General features: G+C 41.4%; 1 protein-coding gene across 1 annotated transcript; it reads left to right on the plus strand.

Moving 5' to 3' along the window:
- Positions 1 to 92: 92 nt before the first annotated feature.
- On the plus strand, positions 93 to 19739 carry FKBP14 (FKBP prolyl isomerase 14). Its single transcript, XM_009560798.2, has 4 exons — positions 93 to 371; positions 3238 to 3389; positions 6600 to 6727; positions 8434 to 19739. The coding sequence occupies exons 1-4, from the start codon at positions 175 to 177 to the stop codon at positions 8590 to 8592; spliced, it is 636 nt and encodes a 211-aa protein (XP_009559093.2). The 5' UTR covers positions 93 to 174; the 3' UTR covers positions 8593 to 19739.
- The last annotated feature ends 838 nt before the right edge of the window (positions 19740 to 20577 follow it).

Raw genomic sequence — 20577 nt, forward strand, 5'->3', positions numbered from 1 at the left:
CCGATTGGACAGCGGTGGAGACGGACAGCGGCACGGACCAATGGATGCCTACATTTTCCGGGGGCGGCCAATCAGAGGGCGCGCCCCGGGGAAGGCGGGGCTTTGCCACGTTGCCGGGTGGGCGCTGCGGTCGCGCCCCGTGGCGGGATGGCAGCCCCGCGGTGAGGCGCGGCGATGGCGGCGGCGCTGCGGGCAACCCTGCTGGTCGCGGTACTGGGCTGCGCGGCCGCGGCCCTGATCCCTGCGGCTGATGTGAAGGTGGAGGTGCTGCACAAGCCCTTCATCTGCCACAGGAGGAGCAAGTGGGGCGACATGATGCTGGTTCACTACGAGGGGTACTTGGAGAGGGACGGGTCCTTGTTCCACTCCACGTAAGCGGCGCCCTCCGGGCGAGGGATCGAGCGGGGAGGGGGCTGGCGGTATAGCTGTAGCTGGGGGGATACATCCGTATGGATCCAAAGGTAGTTCTGGAAGGGTAGGGATGTAGATATGGGCATGGAGAGGGACACGGAGAGACGTGGACATGGAGAGAGATGTGAAGAGGGACGTGGACGTGGAGAGGGACATGGACGTGGACGTAATGGGAGACATGGGGAGAGACGTGGACATGGAGAGTGACGTGAAGAGGGATGAAAGGGACATGGACGTGGAGAGTGATAAGAGACATAAACATGGGTGTGCAGACATGGACGTAATGAGAGACATGGAGAGACATGGACATGGAGAGGGATATACGCATATGAGTATATATATGGAAATGTATGTATGAGATTTATATGTTTGTATATCGATATATATACATATAAATGGAGATATATATATGCAGAGAGATGTATATATGGAGCTATAGATATACGTATAGGGATCTCGCTCTATCTATCTATTTATCTCTGTAGATATGTATATATATTATTTCCCACATAGTTCAGATTTATTTGTATTCGTCTATAGATGTCTTTATTTAATATAGGTGATCTCTTCTGGCAGTGCTTTCCCGAATCTGGACCCCTGACAGTGGCCCACAATCCATCTGCAAAGTAGCTCTGTGAGGAGCATTTTGATGAGTGCAGGTGGTGTTTTGTTTTATGTTTACAATTACCCCTCCCTGCCAAAACTTGCATTTACCTGTGTGCAAGGAAACAAAAGCATGCAAATTCATAGCATGCACTAGATTATATTTGTTATTGAACTAAAATAGCGTAAATAATGCTGCACAAACTTGTCAGTTGGGACCATTTCCACTGCACCTTTCTCAGAAAGTTTGGTGTGCCTTTATACTGTGACAGCTTAGGAAGCACTGACTCAGAGATGAAAACCAACAATGAAGCTTATCTCCTGTGCCAGCCGTATCCTGGGCTGCATCAAAAGAAACAAAAGAAGTTCGAGGAAGGTGGTTTTGCTCCTCTGCTCTGCTGAGACCACACTTGGAATACTGCATCCAACTCTGGACCCCTCAGCACAGGAGGGACATGGACCTGTTGGAGCGGGTCCAGAGGAGGGCCACCAAAATGAGCAAAGGCCTGGAACACCTCCTCCATGAAGAGAGGCTGAGAGAGTTGGGGTCCTTCAGCTTGGAGAAGACTCGGAGGAGACCTTACTGTGCCCTTTCAATACTTAAAGGGGGCTTATAGGAAAGATGTGGAAAAGCTTTTTAGCGGGGCCTGTAGCAACAGGGCAAGGGTTAGTGGTTTTAAACTAAAGGAAGAGAAGTTTGGACTAGATATTAGGAAGATATTTTTCACTCTGAAGGTGGTGAAGCACTGCAACAGGTTGCCCAGAGAGGTAGTGGATGCCCCATCTCTGGAAGCATTCAAGGTCAGGTTGTTTGGGGCTCTGAGCAACCTGATCTGGTTGAAGATATCTGTGCTCACTGAAGGAGGGTTGGACTAGATGACCTCCATGGTCCCTTCCAACCATTCTATCATTCTTTTCCCTTTACCAAATCGAGGCTATCAAAGAAATATTTAGGGTTTGTTTTCTGGTTAGTCTGTAGAAATTAGAGCTATGCGGCGTTTGTTAAAAGATGGGGATGCCTCGTCTTCTGTAATTTAGACACAGATTTCAGTATATGATCTCAGTGGCTTAATGTCTTCTGCTATGCAGGAATTTCTGTCTGGTTTCTAAAGCAAACTTATAGGGGAGAAGTCTACCTCTAATTTTAAAAAAAAAAAAAAAAAAGTTATGTCTATCCTTCTGCAACCGGGAGCATAAAGACAGCTTTTCAGTACTGAAACGGCATAATTCTTCACCTGGCCCCGACTAGACAAATCAACATACCAGAGCCACAGTAATGCAAGTAGGATGAAGAGCCAGAACTTAGGGGGAGCCTGCTAAGAGCTTGCAACGACTTGCTAATGTTGCCTTTCCTGTAGAACATCAACGAAGTGCTAATAGTAGGAGATGGCAAAATACTCAAGTATTAGTAGACTGTGTCTGAAGTCTACTTTTGTGGAACATATTAAAAAAAAAAATTTTTTTGCATGTTTATGCTCTTGCAGACGATTTAAACTAAAATCTCACTAATTTTCTCTTGTAGTTAACCTGCCTCTCTAAATGAAGTTCTAGTGGCACTAAGTTTTTGCTACTCACTAACTTCTGTAAGTGCTTTGGTTTTTTGTTAAGCATCTTTCCTGAATGACTAGTAAATCGAGCTTTTAAAATCCTGTCTGTCAGTAGAATGAAAGTGGTCCTGGTGCTCCACCTGGTTTAATTGGAAATGAGGGTTGTCTGCCTATTTTAAAGTTTAATGTTCTGCATGCATTTGTTTCTGTTTTTCTGGACTATCTGTTGTGTAGTTTTTTTTCCTAATGGTCTTTTTAAAAGAAATGTAGCTGATTCTTCTAAGCATGTTATAAGGTATATTGTAATCATGACCAAGCTGGTTTTTGATTTGCAATTTACCAAAGAATATGCATGGCCTTGAATGTAGATTTTTAAGTAGAAATGTCTTTCTGTTCTGATAAGTTTTGAAACGGAAATAGGTGATCAGGGAAGTGAAGGTGGGAGTCCAGGCTGCTCAGTCGACCTTAAACTCACGACTTAGATTATGTTTTTTCTTTTCTTTCTGCTTCTTAAGGAACCTTGTCATACAAGTATTGGTCTTTGATTTAAGAAGTGCCAAAGTAGTGGTGTTTTTAAAATTTATTTATCAATTCCGTGAGCATATTCCATCTGCTCCATGTGCTTTTATGGAACTTATTGTCTAAAGACCAAGTGTTTTATTCCATTCTTTTCCAGTCACAAGCATAATAATGGCCAGCCTATGTGGTTTACCCTTGGCATAAGGGAAGCTATCAAAGGCTGGGACAAAGGTTTGAAGGACATGTGTGTGGGAGAGAAGCGGAAGCTAACTATTCCACCAGCCCTCGCTTATGGAAAAGAAGGGAAAGGTAAAACACCAGAAGTCCTTCCCTTACTTTGTTTTAATATCTGTATCTTACTGTTATTCTTTGCCTCGGAGGTTAGCAAGCTTTCAAGCTTTCCATGCTGATTCCATTAAATAAGAAAAACCGATGGTGTTGAGTATTCTTTCTCACAAATTTGTTTTCTGCAGAAATAACCATTCAGTGCTTACAGGATAAATGCAGGAAAAAACTCCAGGAATTTGTGGTAGCTGCTGTGCTGTACGTTCTGAGTGTCTCTTCTGTCACTGCGGTGCTCAACAGTGCCTTGCCTTTCCCCCCCTTCCCCCCCCCCCTTTCTTTTTGCCATCAAGCTGGAAGTGGTTGCTTAGGTAACAGTTGGCTCTCTGGCTGTTGCATCTGTGTTTGTGGTAATACTTCATGAATGTGCATGTGAAAGTCTCATTCTTGCTTTTCGCACTCTTAAGAAACGATTTCTTTTCGAACTCTTAAGAAACATCATGTACTGCTGCCTAACCAATTCTTAGCTGATACAGTGAAAAGTCACCATTTATTTCGTTTACTACTGGTGTTGTTTATAGGTTTTCCTTTCAGATATTTCCAGATTCATGTTTTAAGGGGAGAGCCAGATCTGGAATTTGCAGTTAAATGAGTGACAGCTCGAATGATGCAGGAAGGTTACTTTTTCTGCTTTATGGGATTTATTTTAGTTAACTTGGGGGAGGAGGGGGCGATTATTAGGAGTATTTTGTCATGACAATGGTTATCACAAGTGACCTAAGGTAATACGAGACTTCAAAGCAGAAAGGATAAATGTCCTCTCCCTTTAATCTAAGACTGTTTTGGGAATAAGGAACGTTTGCATGTCTATATCTTCTGGCAAGTAGGACTGAACATAGGCTAAATAGTACTTCATATTACTCCATGCTAAGTAGTACTCCATACATACAGCATACTCCATTCCCTCCTTTCTTGAAAGTATCCTTTTGATGCTGTGAAAAGCCAGACTCAATAACCAGTGCCAATTTGATTATTAAGTAAGGTGTTCTTTAATGTGATGCTGGGCACGCAGGGGATAGCTCCACCTAATGTGTTTGCCACTATTGAAGCTGGTTACATGATTTTTTGTATGGTTAAAAATACATATTCATATAGATTCCGGGAAACACATCACATATTCATTATTTTTCTTGGAACAGGTGTCTTTTCTAATCAGTTCTTGGAATTTATTTACACACGCTCTGCCCTCTGGGGGTCTTCTTCAGGGGTCTCTGGATGAAGGACACAGATCATCCTTGCAGTTGGACTTTTCAACTCTCCTTCTTGCGCATGCTCTTACACTCCTTAGGCACCTATTCAAGTTGCATCTGGTCCTAGCTGGTTCTTCTTTCTCTTATTGTGCTAGTCCTTGTTATCTGGCTTAATTAGATACAGTCACATTCTTTCCCATTGTTTCTAACTGTAACCTTGCTAAAATTCCTTCTTTAAGCGTAAGTATTGAGGCACAGGCTAGCTAAAAGTTATTATTCAAGCTAATTCTACATTTTAATTCTAAATTCACAAAAACTATGTGTAATATTCAAATACATTATAGGTTAACAACTTAAATAATTTCTTCCTTGGCTTTTGAAACATATTTTTCTAGAAGCCTTGGTTTGTAGTTTAAGAGATAGTATTCAAAGTATTCATGTTTCTAGTAGAGAACAGGAAATTTTTGGTGATCAGTTAGTCGGCTGTATGCGGAGTAAAGCTGTAAAATTTTCCACAAAAATATACTAAATGCTGTAGTGTTCAAGTAGTAATCACAGGCCTAATTGCCTTGGTTAATATGTAAAGCCCTACAGTTGTTCTTCAGAGACTTGCCAGCCTCAACTCTGTATTTAGTGCAAGAAGGTTGAACAAGTAAACACTGCTATCTGCTGTAAGAAGTTACTTGCTTTAGGAAAACTTTGAAGTATTTGAACATAATTGTGTTGCTATTTTCAAATGATGCCTTTGAAAGCAGAATTAATCCATTTTCTTCATGCTTTCCTCTGAATGTACATAATTTCACTAGCTTCCCACCTTGTTTGCTGTCTGACTTGAATGATGAGTCAGATGCCTTTTTCTGTAACATTCAAAAAACTACTTGTGAGCCAAACTCTAAGCAGGCCACTGTGCCCTGTATTTCCAGAAGTTTCTGCACATTTGTGCATCACAGAAATCTACAAGCCCATTTGTTTCTGCAGCTCAGAGTAGCTCCAAAAGAGTAGACATGGATTAGTTTTTTTCCCTATCTCCTCCAGGCACAGGAGTATTTTTTTGGGGCGCCACCATTCGATGTAGAAATATATTTAGTCCTATTCAACCTCTCTCTATAGGTTGTTTGCTCCTATAAAGGAGCAAAGTAGTGTGCTAAAGATATTTGACAGTAGCTTTAGCCATCAGCATGAAGGCGTATCATGTCACTGTAAAAGTCAATGCCTGATAAACTAAAATTCTTGAGGGGTGGTGGCATGGAGAGGTGGTCTTTGGCACTATTAGAAAATGATCGATCTGTTCAACTGCATCAAAATGATGCATCATGATGCAAACACTTATCTTTTGAGCAGATTCATATACTTAGTTTCTGTTGTGTTTGGAAATAACTCAGTGCTTTGTGAAGCAGTGCAGAGACAGATGTGGGATACTGACAGCATTGCTGCTCTTCTGTCTTTCTCTGCAAGAAGTTTTTCCAGTGGCAGGATAGCAGGTACAAGGTGTGGATTGGCAGTGGAGAGAAATTTGGAGACTGGCGGGGTTATGGTGTGTCAGGAGGACTGAACTCTTCCTTCTTGCTACCCTCTCCATCACTCTTGGCAGTATGTTGTCGTATGTTGTGGTACTGGACACCTGGCTAGCTGTAATGTCTCCTTCATGGTTTTCTGCTTGATCTGGCTCTGAAAAAAAGGTTCAAGAACACATTTTGGTAAACCTGTGATGATGATTGGTGAATATGAGCTCACATCAATATGTAGTATTCTCAAACAAAACTAGTTGCATCTAAAGTTGCATATTTGTGGTAAAGGCTGCTTAAGGTCCAGGCTACAGTCTGAAATAGTTATCACTGTTACAGTTACTTATCATTGTTAGTTCAAATTGTAGGATGCTTCAAAAATAGTAGGATTACTGGAACATTGCTCTGATGCATATGGCTTTTGTATGGCACTGAATATGTAGTTGTTTTTAACTCTTCTCCATGTTTACCATTTTGGACAGGAAAAATTCCACCTGAGAGCACACTGATTTTCAACATTGACCTTCTTGAAATTAGGAATGGACCCCGGTCTCATGAGTCGTTCCAAGAGATGGATCTTAATGATGACTGGAAGCTATCGAAGCAAGAGGTGAGTGGGTTGCTCTTCTTGTGAGAGTGAGTGTGATAATGGAAAGGGAAAGATAAGCTTCACTTGATGTGATAATGGAAAGGGAAAGATAAGCTTCACTTGATCCTGTTAGGGAAATCTAAATACAAGTTAGATTTTAGCTGCAACTATGCGCAGAGCAACTCTGCAAGCAGAATACATGATATGTAAGAGTGTTTGAGGCGGTTATTTATTGGGTAGTGCACAGTATAGGTAGCTAGGACTAATGAGTTGTTAGCGTAACTACTGAACTCATATGGTAATCATTAATAGTAAGACACACAAAAAGTCATTGTTGGCCAGGTGGTCATTAGTCGTGTGGGGAAGGGCAAGTCTGTTCTTCCCTGGAGATGATTTTCCCTGTTGCTGCCTTCCAGTTCTCTGCTTTTTTTGCCTTTTGAGTTTTATGCCTCTTCGTGTTGGTATCTTACCTGCTGAATGCCCTTGAACTACTGTCCCTGCCTCAACAATTAAGATCCTGTCTGTGCTTTGCCTTTCTTGCATGGCTTCATCTCGCATACTTCCTTACATCTTAGCAGCAGATTTTTCCAGTGAAACTAAGCCAAGGTTGCACAACTCTGCTGCACCACATGAAGCCTTGGATCCCAGCAGAACTGCTGGACTGGGAGTTCAAAAAAATCCTCGGTAAACCAAAACACACGCATGTGACCTGTGTGTGCTCTGTGCTTATGGTAGACTTGGACAAAGTAAAACATCTTAGAAATAAAACCAGAATTCAGAGATTTTTGGAGGTAGTTGCTAATTTGCTGATAAACTGGAATTAGAAATTCTTCTGCTGTAGGTCGGTCGTGTTTCATAGTATTCACTGTCTCAAGGACATGTATTCAGCATTATTCGCCTTCTGTTTGCCTCTTATTTTCAGTCTTTTGCTTTTTTGGTGTGCAAATGGCCTCCATGAGAAGTTAGGGTAAACTGTATTTGGGGCTGGTATGGTTTGCTAGACCCGAAAGACTAATATTTTGTACTGTGCATCAGACACACAGAATCAGTGTGTCCAGTGTCTCTGTATTAGAAATGTAAGTAATGAGCCTAACAAATACTGGAATGTGAAATAACTAAACCAGACCTGAAATATGGCCCGTTTATCTTGCTTTTAACGGTCCACTGATACCATTCTTGTTATACAAGTGGTATCTGTTTAAGAGGTGGGTATGCTGGCATTGATATTCTTGTAGAAGGCTCTGTGATTTAGAATGCTTTGGATCTCAATGTTTAAACTCAGTAAAAATAATCTCAAAGCTGAGATTGTGGATTGATTTCTGTGTATATTTGGGGTGGCTCTTACATCAACTAGTTTGTTGAAGTGCTAGGATGTGAAAAAACTGTTTGGGTCTCTGACCGCTTGGTAGGTAACAGCTTCTGCCGAGCTATTTATACTTCACTCTATAGACATCAGACGACAGGTTTTCCTGGCTCATTTTTCAGTCATATGTCGTAAAGGTATGGAAAACGATTTGCTAGTTTTACTGTTGCTTATATTACTGAAGAGCTTTTGATTGCTGAATGGGGCTGCAGAATCAGTCAGATGAGTGTTATTCTGGCAGTGGCATAGAAAGGAAGGTATCTAATGTCCAATGCTACCATCTGAACATAGTGGCCCTTTCTTATGCTACAGTGCTCAATCCTTTCATAAGCCTGAAAGCGTTAACTCTCCTTTTGTCTAACAGGTGAAAATTTACTTGAAGAAAGAATTTGAAAAGCATGGAGCAGTGGTAAACGACACCCAGCATGATGCTTTGGTTGAAGACATATTTGATAAAGAAGATGAAGACAGTGATGGGTTTATATCTGCAAGGGAATTTACATACAAGCATGATGAGCTGTAGAAAAGAGTGGCATAATTTTTTTGACACAAATGGCAGTGACTCAGACTGTCTGGTTCTCTTGTCTTAATTCTGTGTTTTGGAGTTGACAGCTGCTGTTGGCAAAGAAACACTCTTTATATAAAAGAGAATTTCTGTTCATTATGTACAAATGTTTTAAACTATTTTCAGGTATGAAAATGTACCTCCTTTTATGCAGCAGACTTGCACATCAGTGTTTTTTAAATTTTGTATTAACTTATTTTTCAGAAATGAAACAAACTTTACAGTTACCAAACACTGTAAAAATCAAAATCCAGTTCGGTGCCTTTCTGTGAATTGTTTGTGAGCTAACATCACGTTCAGCGACTCCTCTATGTATAAATTCTGGTCTGTGGCTTAATTACTTGACTTTCCTTCTTGTGTGGCACTGCTTGAAAAGCAGTGTGCTGACCTTGCTTTTTGTTTCTGCAGATTTTTAAAAGAGGTACTGGAAGGCATTCTCTGTACAGCTGAGAAACTGGTAGAAAGCTGAATGAGAGTGACTATCCTGTGCTGATTTTCCTCTTCTAAAGGGAGAGTATTGCCAACCAATAGTTGCCTGCGTTTTTCTTTAAATTAGGTGAACAAAGTAGGAATCAAATGTCAGACTTCGACTTTTAATGTCAGCAACTTTCTAGGAAACATCTGTAATTTGGAAAATGGCAAGTTATGCTGCAGTGCAGAGGTGGTGTCCTTTACATATACACACACATTTGTTTCAAAACTTGGAGCTCACATTCGTGAGGAAAGAGCATACCTTTCTCCTCTCAAGTTTTGAGGGAGACCTTTAGCAAAATGTTACAAATCTGAAGTTTTTCCCATTTGCAGAAGGGAAAGAGCATACTGGCAGGAGGATTAGTATGGCCTGAAGAAATCCCTTGCATTGTCTTGCCTGCCTTGCAACTGCCAGAGCTGCAGAACTTTACATCATTGCCCCTTTTCAGTATTTTCACAAGTAGCACACAAGTGATGTGAAGCTTTAAATAATAAAGTGACTTTTTAGCTGATGTAAAATGTTACGGTGCTGTGTGTTTACGAAGCTGGAGATAATGAGGATTTTCACTCCATTTTGTGTTTGTTTGCAGTGTTTCTGGAGATGAAGAAACATTTTGCAATTGTCCATAGTTTTTTAAATGGGAGGGCGAGGTATCTCAAGGAAAGAATGAGCCTGTATTCTGCCACCACTAACATATTTACTTGAAAAATGTTGCTTGGGGTTATGTCAGGACACAAAGCAAATCCAGTTGTATGAAATTGAGATGCTGCATTGCACTAATTCTTAGCTATTGCCTAGGGAGACTGCATTCAAGGTTCTCAATGCTATAGATGAGCTAGATGTTTTCCCTGCCACCTAGTGTTGCAAGTAAGTATTAGAAGACTACTTTATTAAGCAGATCATCTGCCTATGAACATTACAGTCAATAGTGACTGTGTTTGGGGGGGGAGGAAGTACAAGTGAGAATACGCAGTGGCAGTGGGGATTTGGTTTGGCCTTTTTTATCTTCAAGCATCTGGAATTTTGTGGCTGATAGCCTAAGTGATACAGAGTTGTGGCCATATATTTTGTCTTAAGTAACCTTTAGGTTACTGTCCTGCATTCCCTTACCATCACTAGCATGCTGGGCGCCTGCAGGTAACTCATCACATGTATATTGTTTGTGTTGTATTGGGATACTTTCCTCTATTTCTCCATTGATTGCCCAGAGAGTCTAGGCAATTGGAGGGCTAATAGGATATCAAGATGATCCTTAAAGCAATCCTGTCTAGGATGTGGGAACTGACAGGTACCCAGCCAACAAAAGGGGAAATGCTCTGTGTGCACTGCTGGGAAGAGCAGAATCAAGACTTGCATTGGGTCTGTCAGGGGTTTAGATAATTGTCTGCAGTGCTTAGCGTGTTCTCCAAACTTCTTGCTGGAGAATGAAAGCATAAAAGCATGAAATACAACTCAGATTACTGATGAAGTATATAAAAAGTTAAGCTTAAATAATTAGATACCTTAAGTAAGGGCCTACTTGTTTCCTTTGTATTAAATAGGAGTTTGGAGTCAATGAATGCAGTAGAATGTACATACGCATTATCTTCTGCTTGAATTTTTAAAGCATTTCATAAAAGTAGCATACAGTGTGCAGGTAGCTAATTTGTTAATGCCAGGAAAGTATTAAAGCTGCAGGACCAAGATACATTTTTCAGTGTTTAGGTTTATGCCAGATGAATGAGTGGCTTTTGTTCTTAGTGCTTTTCTTGGTAGCTGTGTTACATTTCTGAAATGGAACAGAAAAACTAATTTCAAAAGGACAACAATCTGCCGCAGGTTTGAGAAGCCGCTTCAACTTTATTACTATTTGCTATCATTAAAGTCCTGTGAAAGCTTGAAGAGATTTGTTAGGTAGAAATAGCGCTGCCTGCCTTAACCTCAATTGCCATAACCTCGATTGCATCTGTTCATTACTCTACAGGGTGTACTACTGCAGTGCCAGCAGGAGCCAGCTAGATACCTGCAGGAGAGCAGAGGCAGGCAGCTGCCTGTCCCCTGAGGGAAGGAGGAATATTGGAACTTTGATGGCATTCGGCAACATTTTGGCTGGCTTGTGTGGGGAGTGCAAGGTGTATTTACCCTGAAGAAATTAACCCTCACTGCTTCTCTGTAAAATGCAGCACTGGAAAAAGTGGAGGGGCTCAAAACAGAGCACTTCCCTCCTGCAGCTCATAGGCTTTTTCACACGTTTCTTGTTTTGTAGTTATATAGGAAAAGATGTACTGATGGTTTTTCAAACTGCAGCCTGTCATTCACAGCCACAGCAATTGCAGTGGGAGCTGCTGCCTTCTATAGGTACAGAAGAAGCCTTCAGAGCTCATTTTATTTCAAAATTCTTGATATGCAATGCAGTGACATAAGAAAGCTTTTGGCAGAGCTTCAGGAATGATGCTTATAGTCTGAAATGTTTTTTAAAGCTTTCTTCTTTGAGATCAACTGACAAGGCAAACTGTTAAAAATGAAGGAATTGCTTTATCAGTCTTAAATCTTTGCTTCTTGCTACTTTATGTCCTTGTGCTGCCAGCGACATCCCCAGTATAGGGGTGCTTTGGTGAGTACTATGTATGACTAAGTTATAAACTTGCAGTTTTAAGTACATATTGAACAAACTGCTACAATAGTTTATTGTTGTAACATTTAGAAGGAAAATGATCAAAGCGTGTTTCCCAAGTACTTTGGTGTAAAAATAAGTGGGATAGGTCAGCCTTTAAATTGTCTTTGTCATATGTGCTCCCCACTTTGCATTGTTTCTCTTGTTGGATACAAGGTTGTCTGTCCCTTCATCAAGAAATCCCCATTTCAGATGACAGGTGAGTATCAGCAGGATGGGGAGAGCTTTTTGCTTTGGGGCATTCCAGGAAAAGAAGCGAAGCTAGGGCAGTGTGGTGAGAGAGAGAAGTATGCACAGAAGTGTGGGAAATGCAAAAGATTGTTTCCTAGATCCTTTGGCTTCTGCTCTCTTGGAGGAGAGAACACTGGCAGCCACTGGTGTACATACTGCAAATAATACGTCTGGTTCCCGATACGACTTCTAATTGAAGTCACTGCTTCAGCCAGTTGATATATAGATATTTACTCTCACAACAAAGCTTAAATTCACACTTCCAAGGTCCATTCAGGAATATTCAGAGTGAGTATGTTGAGTTTGCTTCTTAAAAATACATCATAGAATAGAATTGTAGAATGGTTTGGATTGGAAGATCATCCAGTTCCAACTCCCCTGCCATGGGCAGGGACATCTCCCACCAGACCAGACTGCCCAAGGCCCCATCTAACTTGACCTTGAACGCCTCCAGTGTTGGGGCATCCACAACTTCCCTGGGCAACCTGTTCCAGTGCCTCACCACCTTCATCATGAAGAATTTCTTATGTCATGTCTAAGTCTTCTCCCCTCCAATTTAAAGCCATTCGCCCTCGTCCTATCCCTACATGCTCTTGTAAAAAGTCAGACTCATCGGGGAGCTTTGGCAAATAAAAAAAACAAAACCAAAAAAAACCAAAAGCCAACCCCAGTACCTCAAACCCCTTCCTCTGTCTTCAACACTGAATTGTTTTTGGTAACAGGAAACAAAACCAACCCCGCTTATATTTGTATAATCCTGGATAATTTTAGCCTCTCTTGAAAGTTAATGCTTGCATTCTGTGCCCTAGTTTTCTCCTGGTATATAGGAAAAACAATTCTCTGACAGAATAGGGATCTTTCTTTAGCTATCTTGCTTCCATTTTCATGCTTGTGCTTCATTATGTCAACAGTTTCACACAAGAAATATAAGTGAAAAGCTCAGCAGGGAGCTGTGTATCTCCATATACAAAGACAAGGACCTTTGTTATCAGCTTTCCCAGCCTGGAGGGGATTCAGATGGAGCCTCCTACTGCATCATATTTCCAAGAGGTGCTGTTCCAAAAGCAGGCTGGTTTAGCTGGGGGTTGCACCAGGTCAGGAGCTGTGTGATATTTCTGTTCTCTTGAATGATGTAAAAAAGGAGCTTGGTTTAGCTGAGAAACGTGCCATGATGCTAGAGGATAGTTTGAAATGTATCAAGTAATTAATTTTGTGCAAGGTTTTTGAAGGCCGTGTTCCTGATGCAGGGCTGGAGTTGGCCCACAGAGACATTAATTATTATTATTATCACTTAACTGCTTTGTATCTCCATTAGATAAACAATGAACAAAAACACTTTTAAAATATTAGGACTGCAGAAATCTAGCGAGGCCAACTCTTTAGAGCTTCCCAAATCCTACTTGTGTTTTCCTCTGAAAAATTAGAGACTGATGCTAACTACAAGTAAGAGCTGCTCCTCATGTTAGTACAACGCTTCTAACTTCTAGTTTGTGCCATGACCTGCTTAAGGAGATTAAATGTTGCAGGGTAATTGATTTGTTCATCTGGGAGTCAGACCGAAAGCATTAAATCAATCCCATCCTCTTACATTTCATTGCCATTGAAATTTCTTTAAAGCAGTTGATGTTTCCTCTTCTGCCTCTTTTCCTGAATAGGTAACTAGGTAATACCTGTTTCTTTTGTGTGCCTTGCCTGCTGTCTCTCCGGGAGTAAGTAGCACTGTTTAGCTCCAGTCTCTCTAATCCACTGGAATATGTCTTTAGAGAACAGGTTTTCATTCCATAAATGCAATGCAAAATGTTTTTCGTGACCCTGTGCCCATTTCTGGGTACAGAATCTGTAAAGATCAACTTCTTTATTTCTATTTGTCTTAAAGATGAGTCTTGGTGCAAGGCTGTATGTGCTTGGTGCTTTGTGCAGTTTGGTGCAGGAACAGGCACTGCTCACGTCCACCTCCGCCTGTGGCTGAGCTGCTGGTGTTTGAGCTCTTCGCATTTGAGCTCTTCGCGCTGCTGTGGCTGAGGGATTTGTGCACTCTGAAGAGGTGGGAGTGCCTCTCACTGCACATGCGCACCCGAAGAGTTGAAGCAGCAGTTATTCTGGCAAGGGTCCTTTGAACTGGAAGTGGTCCTTGAAACCCCCAGCCCCAATTCAAGAACTTTCCCAAGGGAATTTATGTGCATGCCCCAGTTCAAGAACTTTCCACATGGCGATACAGCCTGGCACCATGGTACCCCTCTTCATATGCTATTGGAGCTCCTTTATATATAATCCATGCCAAGAATCACATGTACACACCCCCTGACCTGTGGACCACGTTTCCTGATGGAACCTCTGGTGGATTCATTGGGGTGGTGATTATATTCATGTTGTATTCCCCTCTTCTGCTACACTACTTCTTTTTCTCTCTCTGTCCTTATTATCACCTTGAATCTACCTCACTTTTTTTCTCTGCACTCTTGGGTGAATTTGGTTGTATCCACGTTCTTGTTGTAAACTGTTGTCAGTTTATCTGAGCTCAATGTAAAGAGTTGTAACTGACTGCGTTCAAAGTTCAGATTGGAGATTTCGGTAGGACTTTGAGCTCAAAATAAAAGGTTGTTGCTGTAAATTGTAACTTTGCATTCAAAGTAAAAATTGGGATTTTGAGTAGATCCCTGAAATACCTGCATAGCAGGAGATTATTCAAAAGAAACCTATACCCACCCCAATACTGCCAGCCAGTCCCTTGGGGCTGAGCCTTAGCAGAGTCTACAGGGCTCTAGCTAACAGACTAATTGTAGTTTAAAGAAAATTATGACCTGCTGGATTTTACTTTTAGCAGTGCTGACCACAATACTTAAAGGTTAGAGGGGCAATGTTCCTTCCTTTTAACAGAAGGTAAGAATTTACATTTTCATCCAGTGTTTCAGCTGTTATCTGCCATCACGTACTCATTGTTATTGCCACTGTTATTAGTTGGGTTAAAACCTGGGTTTAATATGGTCACGTGGACATTGTGATCTAGACTTGCAATCTGAAAGAATTTGGTGCTCTGCCTTTGCAAAATTAATTCTGAGGCAAAGCTCGCAGGCAGTAGGTGCTCATCTTAGAATCATAGAATCATGAGGGTTGTAAAATACCCCTATGATCATCAAATCCAACTGTCAGCTTCAACACCACCCTGCCTACTAAACCATGCCGCGAAGTGCCCTCTCTACATGCCTTTTGACTCCACCACCATCCCTGGGCAGCCTGTTCAATGCTTGACCACTTTTGGTGAAGAAATTTTTCCTAATATCCAGTCTCAATCTCCCCTGGCACAACTTGAGGCCATTTCCTCTTGTCCTATCATTTTTTACCTGGTAAAAAGAGGCCAACGCCCACCTCACCACAGCCTCCCTTGAGGTAACTGTAGAGGGCAATAAGGTCTTTCCTCAGCCTCCTTTGCTCCAGACTAAACAACCTCAGTTCCCTCAGTGGCTCCTCTTAAGACTTGTGCTTCAGACCCTCTTCACCAGCTTCATTGTCCTACTCTGAACACACTCCAGCACCTCAGTGTCCTTCTTGTACTGAGGGGCCCAAAACTGAACACAGTATTCAAGGTGTGGCCTCGCTAGCACTGAGTACAGGGGAATGATCCCTTTCCCACTCCAGCTGGTCACACCCTTTCTGATATAAGCAGGGATGCTGTTTACCTTCTCGGCCGCCTGGGCACACTGCTGGCTCGGATGACAGATGAACACAACCTCCAATGGCAGCATGTATGGAGCAGCAATGGCTCCTGTTCATTTGGTACCAGATCCTGTTACCTCTAACCTGGGCCAAGTCCATCTCACATGGCATCCGTTTGAGACAGCCACGTTCATGTAGTGCTGGTGGTGTGTGAAGACAGGCTGGTGAGGTGCTCTAGGACACCAATTAACGTGCTCTGCCAGACTGCTGTTGGCTTTGACCCTTCAAATCTTGCTTTGTGAGCACGCAGCTACAGGAGGGCAACACAGGGACGTGTTGGTGCCTCTGGACAGAGTGGAGCAGCATCAGCCAGACTTATGCTGTCACAGTGCTGCTTGGGGGTAAAGCTAAGGGCAGGATTGCAAAAAACACCAGAGTCCTTGCAGTAGGGAGAAATGGCAGAGAAAACAGGCAGGGGAATAGCTCTCCATGCCATCCAGTTTCTCTTGGCCGATATCCACAGCCAATATAAAAAAGTTTAAGATATCCTGGGTAATTTATTGTTGGCATTTCTCTATTAAGATATGTACATAAAGAATAAGGTGCGACCAGCATGAAACGTACAGTGCAGCTTGAGCTTTGTTATTTTTCCCATCTCCTATTAACTACTCTTTTCCAGTTGTACATAGTGGACAAGGCCATTTAGGTAAATGTGGGCTTTTTTATGACAGATACTCAGTTGTGGACATGGTTGAAAATATGTATTGCATATCCTTTTGGAAGTACAGGAGCCCAAAAGACTTCTTTGTTTATTTTAGTTTGATGTATTTTTATCAGAGGTCCTGTCCCACCTGTAGCTGTCTACCACTTCCATGAATGAGGAAAATGATTTAATCGTTGATGGTTTATTTTGGAGTCAGGACTCCTTAAACTTACATCCAAAAAAAAAAAATCTACCTTGCCCAAATTTTCAGTCTCTTGAAAAGTGGAATAGTGGAAAACGCTGCAGCAAAAGTATCTGTAGCCTAGGAAGGACACACCACTACTCACAGCCCCCAGTGTATGATGTGTATGGGGGGTGAAAAAAGGTTGCTGACAGATGCAGAACTTTTTAAGCATACTCAGCAGACCTGTTGCTGTGGTAACTTAGCAGAAGACTAAACTCCTCTGAACCAGTGCTATTTGCACTGCACCAGATGGCTGATAAATCACGTAGTGGCATTTTCTGCCCATTGTATTACTGTCTGATCTATCCTCTAAGTACTGGGATTTTATTTAGCACATAGATTATTCAGACATGACACATAAATATCAAATACAGAGCTGCTTCAGGTTTGCAGTCACTTTAATGAACTCCTGTATCACCTGCGTAACACCAGAACTATTTTTGTCTTATGTGTTGATGTTCAAGCTGTTGCAATTTTATGAATAATGCTAAGCTGAGAAAAACTCTGCTCGAATTTTAATATAATCTTAATAAGAGTAACTACATAGCACATAGTTACTACAGCACGCTTCTTGCAGAGGGAAATGAGACAGCTTTTCCAGTCCATCCGTCTGCTTCAAGCATTTCTGTACAGGCAGCATCATAACAATGGAAGCATATATGAAGGCTGAGCAGGATCGTTGTGTAAGAAAGTAATGCTGTTGTCTCTGTATTTTCTGCTTCTTTGTTGTCATTATTGGCTTGTCTTCTCAGGATGACAGATTTCATTCTTCCACCTGCCTTGACTATTTGTTGTTATGAAGCTTAAGGCACTGTCAGGTGTTCTAGTCTCATTGTTATAGGTGCAGTTCTTAACACATTAAAAATCTCCAGGCTCACAGACTTTATAAGCCAATAGTAATAAATGTGTCCTGTGATATCGTCTAGAGTTAGGAAAATAAGTATGCTGTCACAAATTACTGCATATTAGAACAAGGAGAATTACAAAATGTATGAAAACAAATCAAAGATTGATGTTTTTTTTGATAAATCATTACTCCAGAAGAAGGCAACCTTTTTGAATGGGCAAAGGAGCGTCTCAGCTGTGTGGTTCAGCGCTGTATCTGATAGATTTCTAGACACCGAGGGTAACTGCAGCATGCCCAGGGTCCTTGTAGCCTGCTGTCTTCTGTCCCTGTGACACAAGCGAAGCAGTTGAGTTCTGTTATGTCACTTGAGTCAAAGCCTGGCATCTAAACCTGCCACTGTATCTACAAAGACATCTTATATACAGCTGCAGCCATTTCCATAGGATAATCTTCAGTGGTATATCTTGATAAATGGGCTGCAGCCAGGATTTCTCCTACCTTTTCCGTGTTGAACATTCACTGAGCCACACAGGTGATGTTTTTATTTCACGTCAGAATATTGCACATGCCACCCTCTTTCTTTGTTATGGGTGAATCCACCTTTAGTGTGGTAGAAGTTCTCTGAACTCTCTGCTCCAGTCTCTTGATAACATAAAAAATCCAAAATACCCAAGTACCACTGAAACTTTTTGTTCTTTAGATTCGTTCTATGACATCAGTTAAATTTATTGGCCTATAGTGTAACTATTACCTTGTGGTCATAGAAACAGTAAGGTTGGAAAAGACATCTAAAATCATGGAGTCCAACTGTCCACCCAATGCCCCCATGCCTACTAAACCATGTCATCAAGTGCCACACTTACATATTTTTTAACACATCCAGGGAAGGAGACTCCATCACTTCCCTAGCAGCCTTTTCCGATGCTTGACCACTCTTCCAGTAACGACATTTTTCCTAATATCCAATCTAAACCTACCCTGATGCAACCTGAAGTCGTATCCTCTCATCCTATCACTTGTTACTTGGGAGAAGAGACCAATATCCACCTCACTACAAAATTCTTTCATGCAACTGCAGACAGCAATAGGGTCTCTCCTCAGCCTCCTCTTCTCTAGATTAAACAGTCTCAGTTCCCTCAGCCGCCTCTTGCTCTCCAGACCCTTCACCAGCTTCGTTCCCTTCTTTGGAGTTGCTCCAGCAGTTCATTGTCTTTCTTGTAAGTGAGGGACCCAAAACTGAACACACTATTCATGGTGCAGCTTCACCAGCACCAAGTATAGGGGGATGATCACTTCCCTAGTCCTGCCTGCCACACAGTTTCTGATAGAAGCCAGGATGCTGCTGGCCTTCTAGGCCACCGGTGCACACTGCTGGCTCATGTTCAGCCATCTGTCAACCAGCATCCCGAGGTCCTTCTCTGCTGAGCAGCTTTCAGCCACTCTTCCCCAAGCCTGTAGTGTTACATGTGGTTGTTGGGGTCTCACAGGATTTTTCAATGTTACTAACTCTTCTGTATGTAAGAAGGTTTTTTGTTCATATAACTCACTGTTAGAGGACTCATTTGAGTGTAGTGGGAAGGCTTTATGGCTATAGGCTTAGAATTCTGACTTAGCAGCGACCAGGTATACTTGTTCTGTACAACCCCAGTTCATCTGATTTTTTAGGTATTTCAAACCAGTGTTCCACCAGAGAGAACAAGGCTAAGACAGTGGCTTGAAATAAAAAAAAAAAAAAACAAAAAAGGAATACCAACAGAAGGGCTTTCTGCACAACTCTCACCAAAATCTGTCATACTATATTTTTTAAATACAATTTAAACACTTAGATGTTCTTTCTTACTGTTTGCATTAAGACCACTTCTCTCCTTCAAAACACTGTTTGCTGAGAAAATTAGTTCCGTTAGTTGTATGCCTTCATGGCTGCTTTCTTGAACTTACAGAGCAAAGTATTTTGGAAATCATGAAGCACAGACTAATGCCGCAGTATCTTGAGAATTTGGGGTACTAGTTCTGCTGAGAATAGGCTTTGATCTCCAACCAAAGGGGTGTTTAAAGAAGAATAAAAATAAAATGTAAATTAAGCCATATTGCTGTGTTTGCCTTTTGGTCTCTTCCTTTCACAAATGAACCTTTGTTACATTTTTTTAAATTCTCTTTTCTAAAAATGTGTCTTTCTTGCTTTCCTCCTTTGATGTTGTGTCCCACTGGAAACTCATCTACAGGAGAGAAAACCATTTTTAATAGCCATAAATCCTGCTGTTATGTTATTAAACACAAAGAGCAAATAATAGATAAACATTGTGAGGTTGTGCCAAGTATTGTAATTTTGTATTTTCAGTTTACACAGCAATCTCCATTCCAAGATGCAGCTATGGGTAAATGGTTTCCCCATTTCATGTATGAGGTAATTTAATTGCTGTGAGGTTACAAGATTTATCCAAAGCTAAGTAGCAGGCTTATGGCAGAATGACATACACCCCAGGATTTCTTGATTCTCAGGACCATGCTCTAACCACTCATCCTTGATGCTTTATGCAGTTCATGACAGCTTACACAGAAAGGAAGCATCCAAGATTTCTGTGTAGCCAGTATGTAATCATTCTGTAGACAGACTGATAATTCTTAGGTAGATTATACTCAGCCATAATCATCTCCAGTGTAATTAGAGAATCGACTTAGTCATCTAGCTGAGCATAATGCGGGTAATATAAGTAGTGTGTTATAGGATATAATTTAAACCCCCTTTTAAATTGCACCTGCTCTTTTCATCGGCTATCTTTCTGATTCTAAGAAGCGAGCTGCGTATGACGCAGTTCATCTTTGATGTAACTCCAGATCAAGGAATTTGGGTTGTTATGTTCAACTGAAGTTGTTACAATAAAATTGGTATAAACTCCTCAGCTTTTCAGTGATTCAAATCACCTTTTAGTCAGATATTTTATGCAGGAGATATCCAACCTTTTTCTATGGCAAAACACATTAAACTGTAATTCTGATGACAGCAAACTGATAGCAGAGGAAAACAAAGGTCTTGCTTAAAATACATAATGGAAGACCTTAGAGTATGAAGGGCTTCATGTTGCTGGTGATCAGCCCTGCTTTCTAATTGAAAGCATTGAGCCTGAGTAGTGACTTTTAA

Source organism: Cuculus canorus, chromosome 2 (assembly GCF_017976375.1).
Source record: "Cuculus canorus isolate bCucCan1 chromosome 2, bCucCan1.pri, whole genome shotgun sequence".
NCBI lineage: Eukaryota > Metazoa > Chordata > Aves > Cuculiformes > Cuculidae > Cuculus > Cuculus canorus.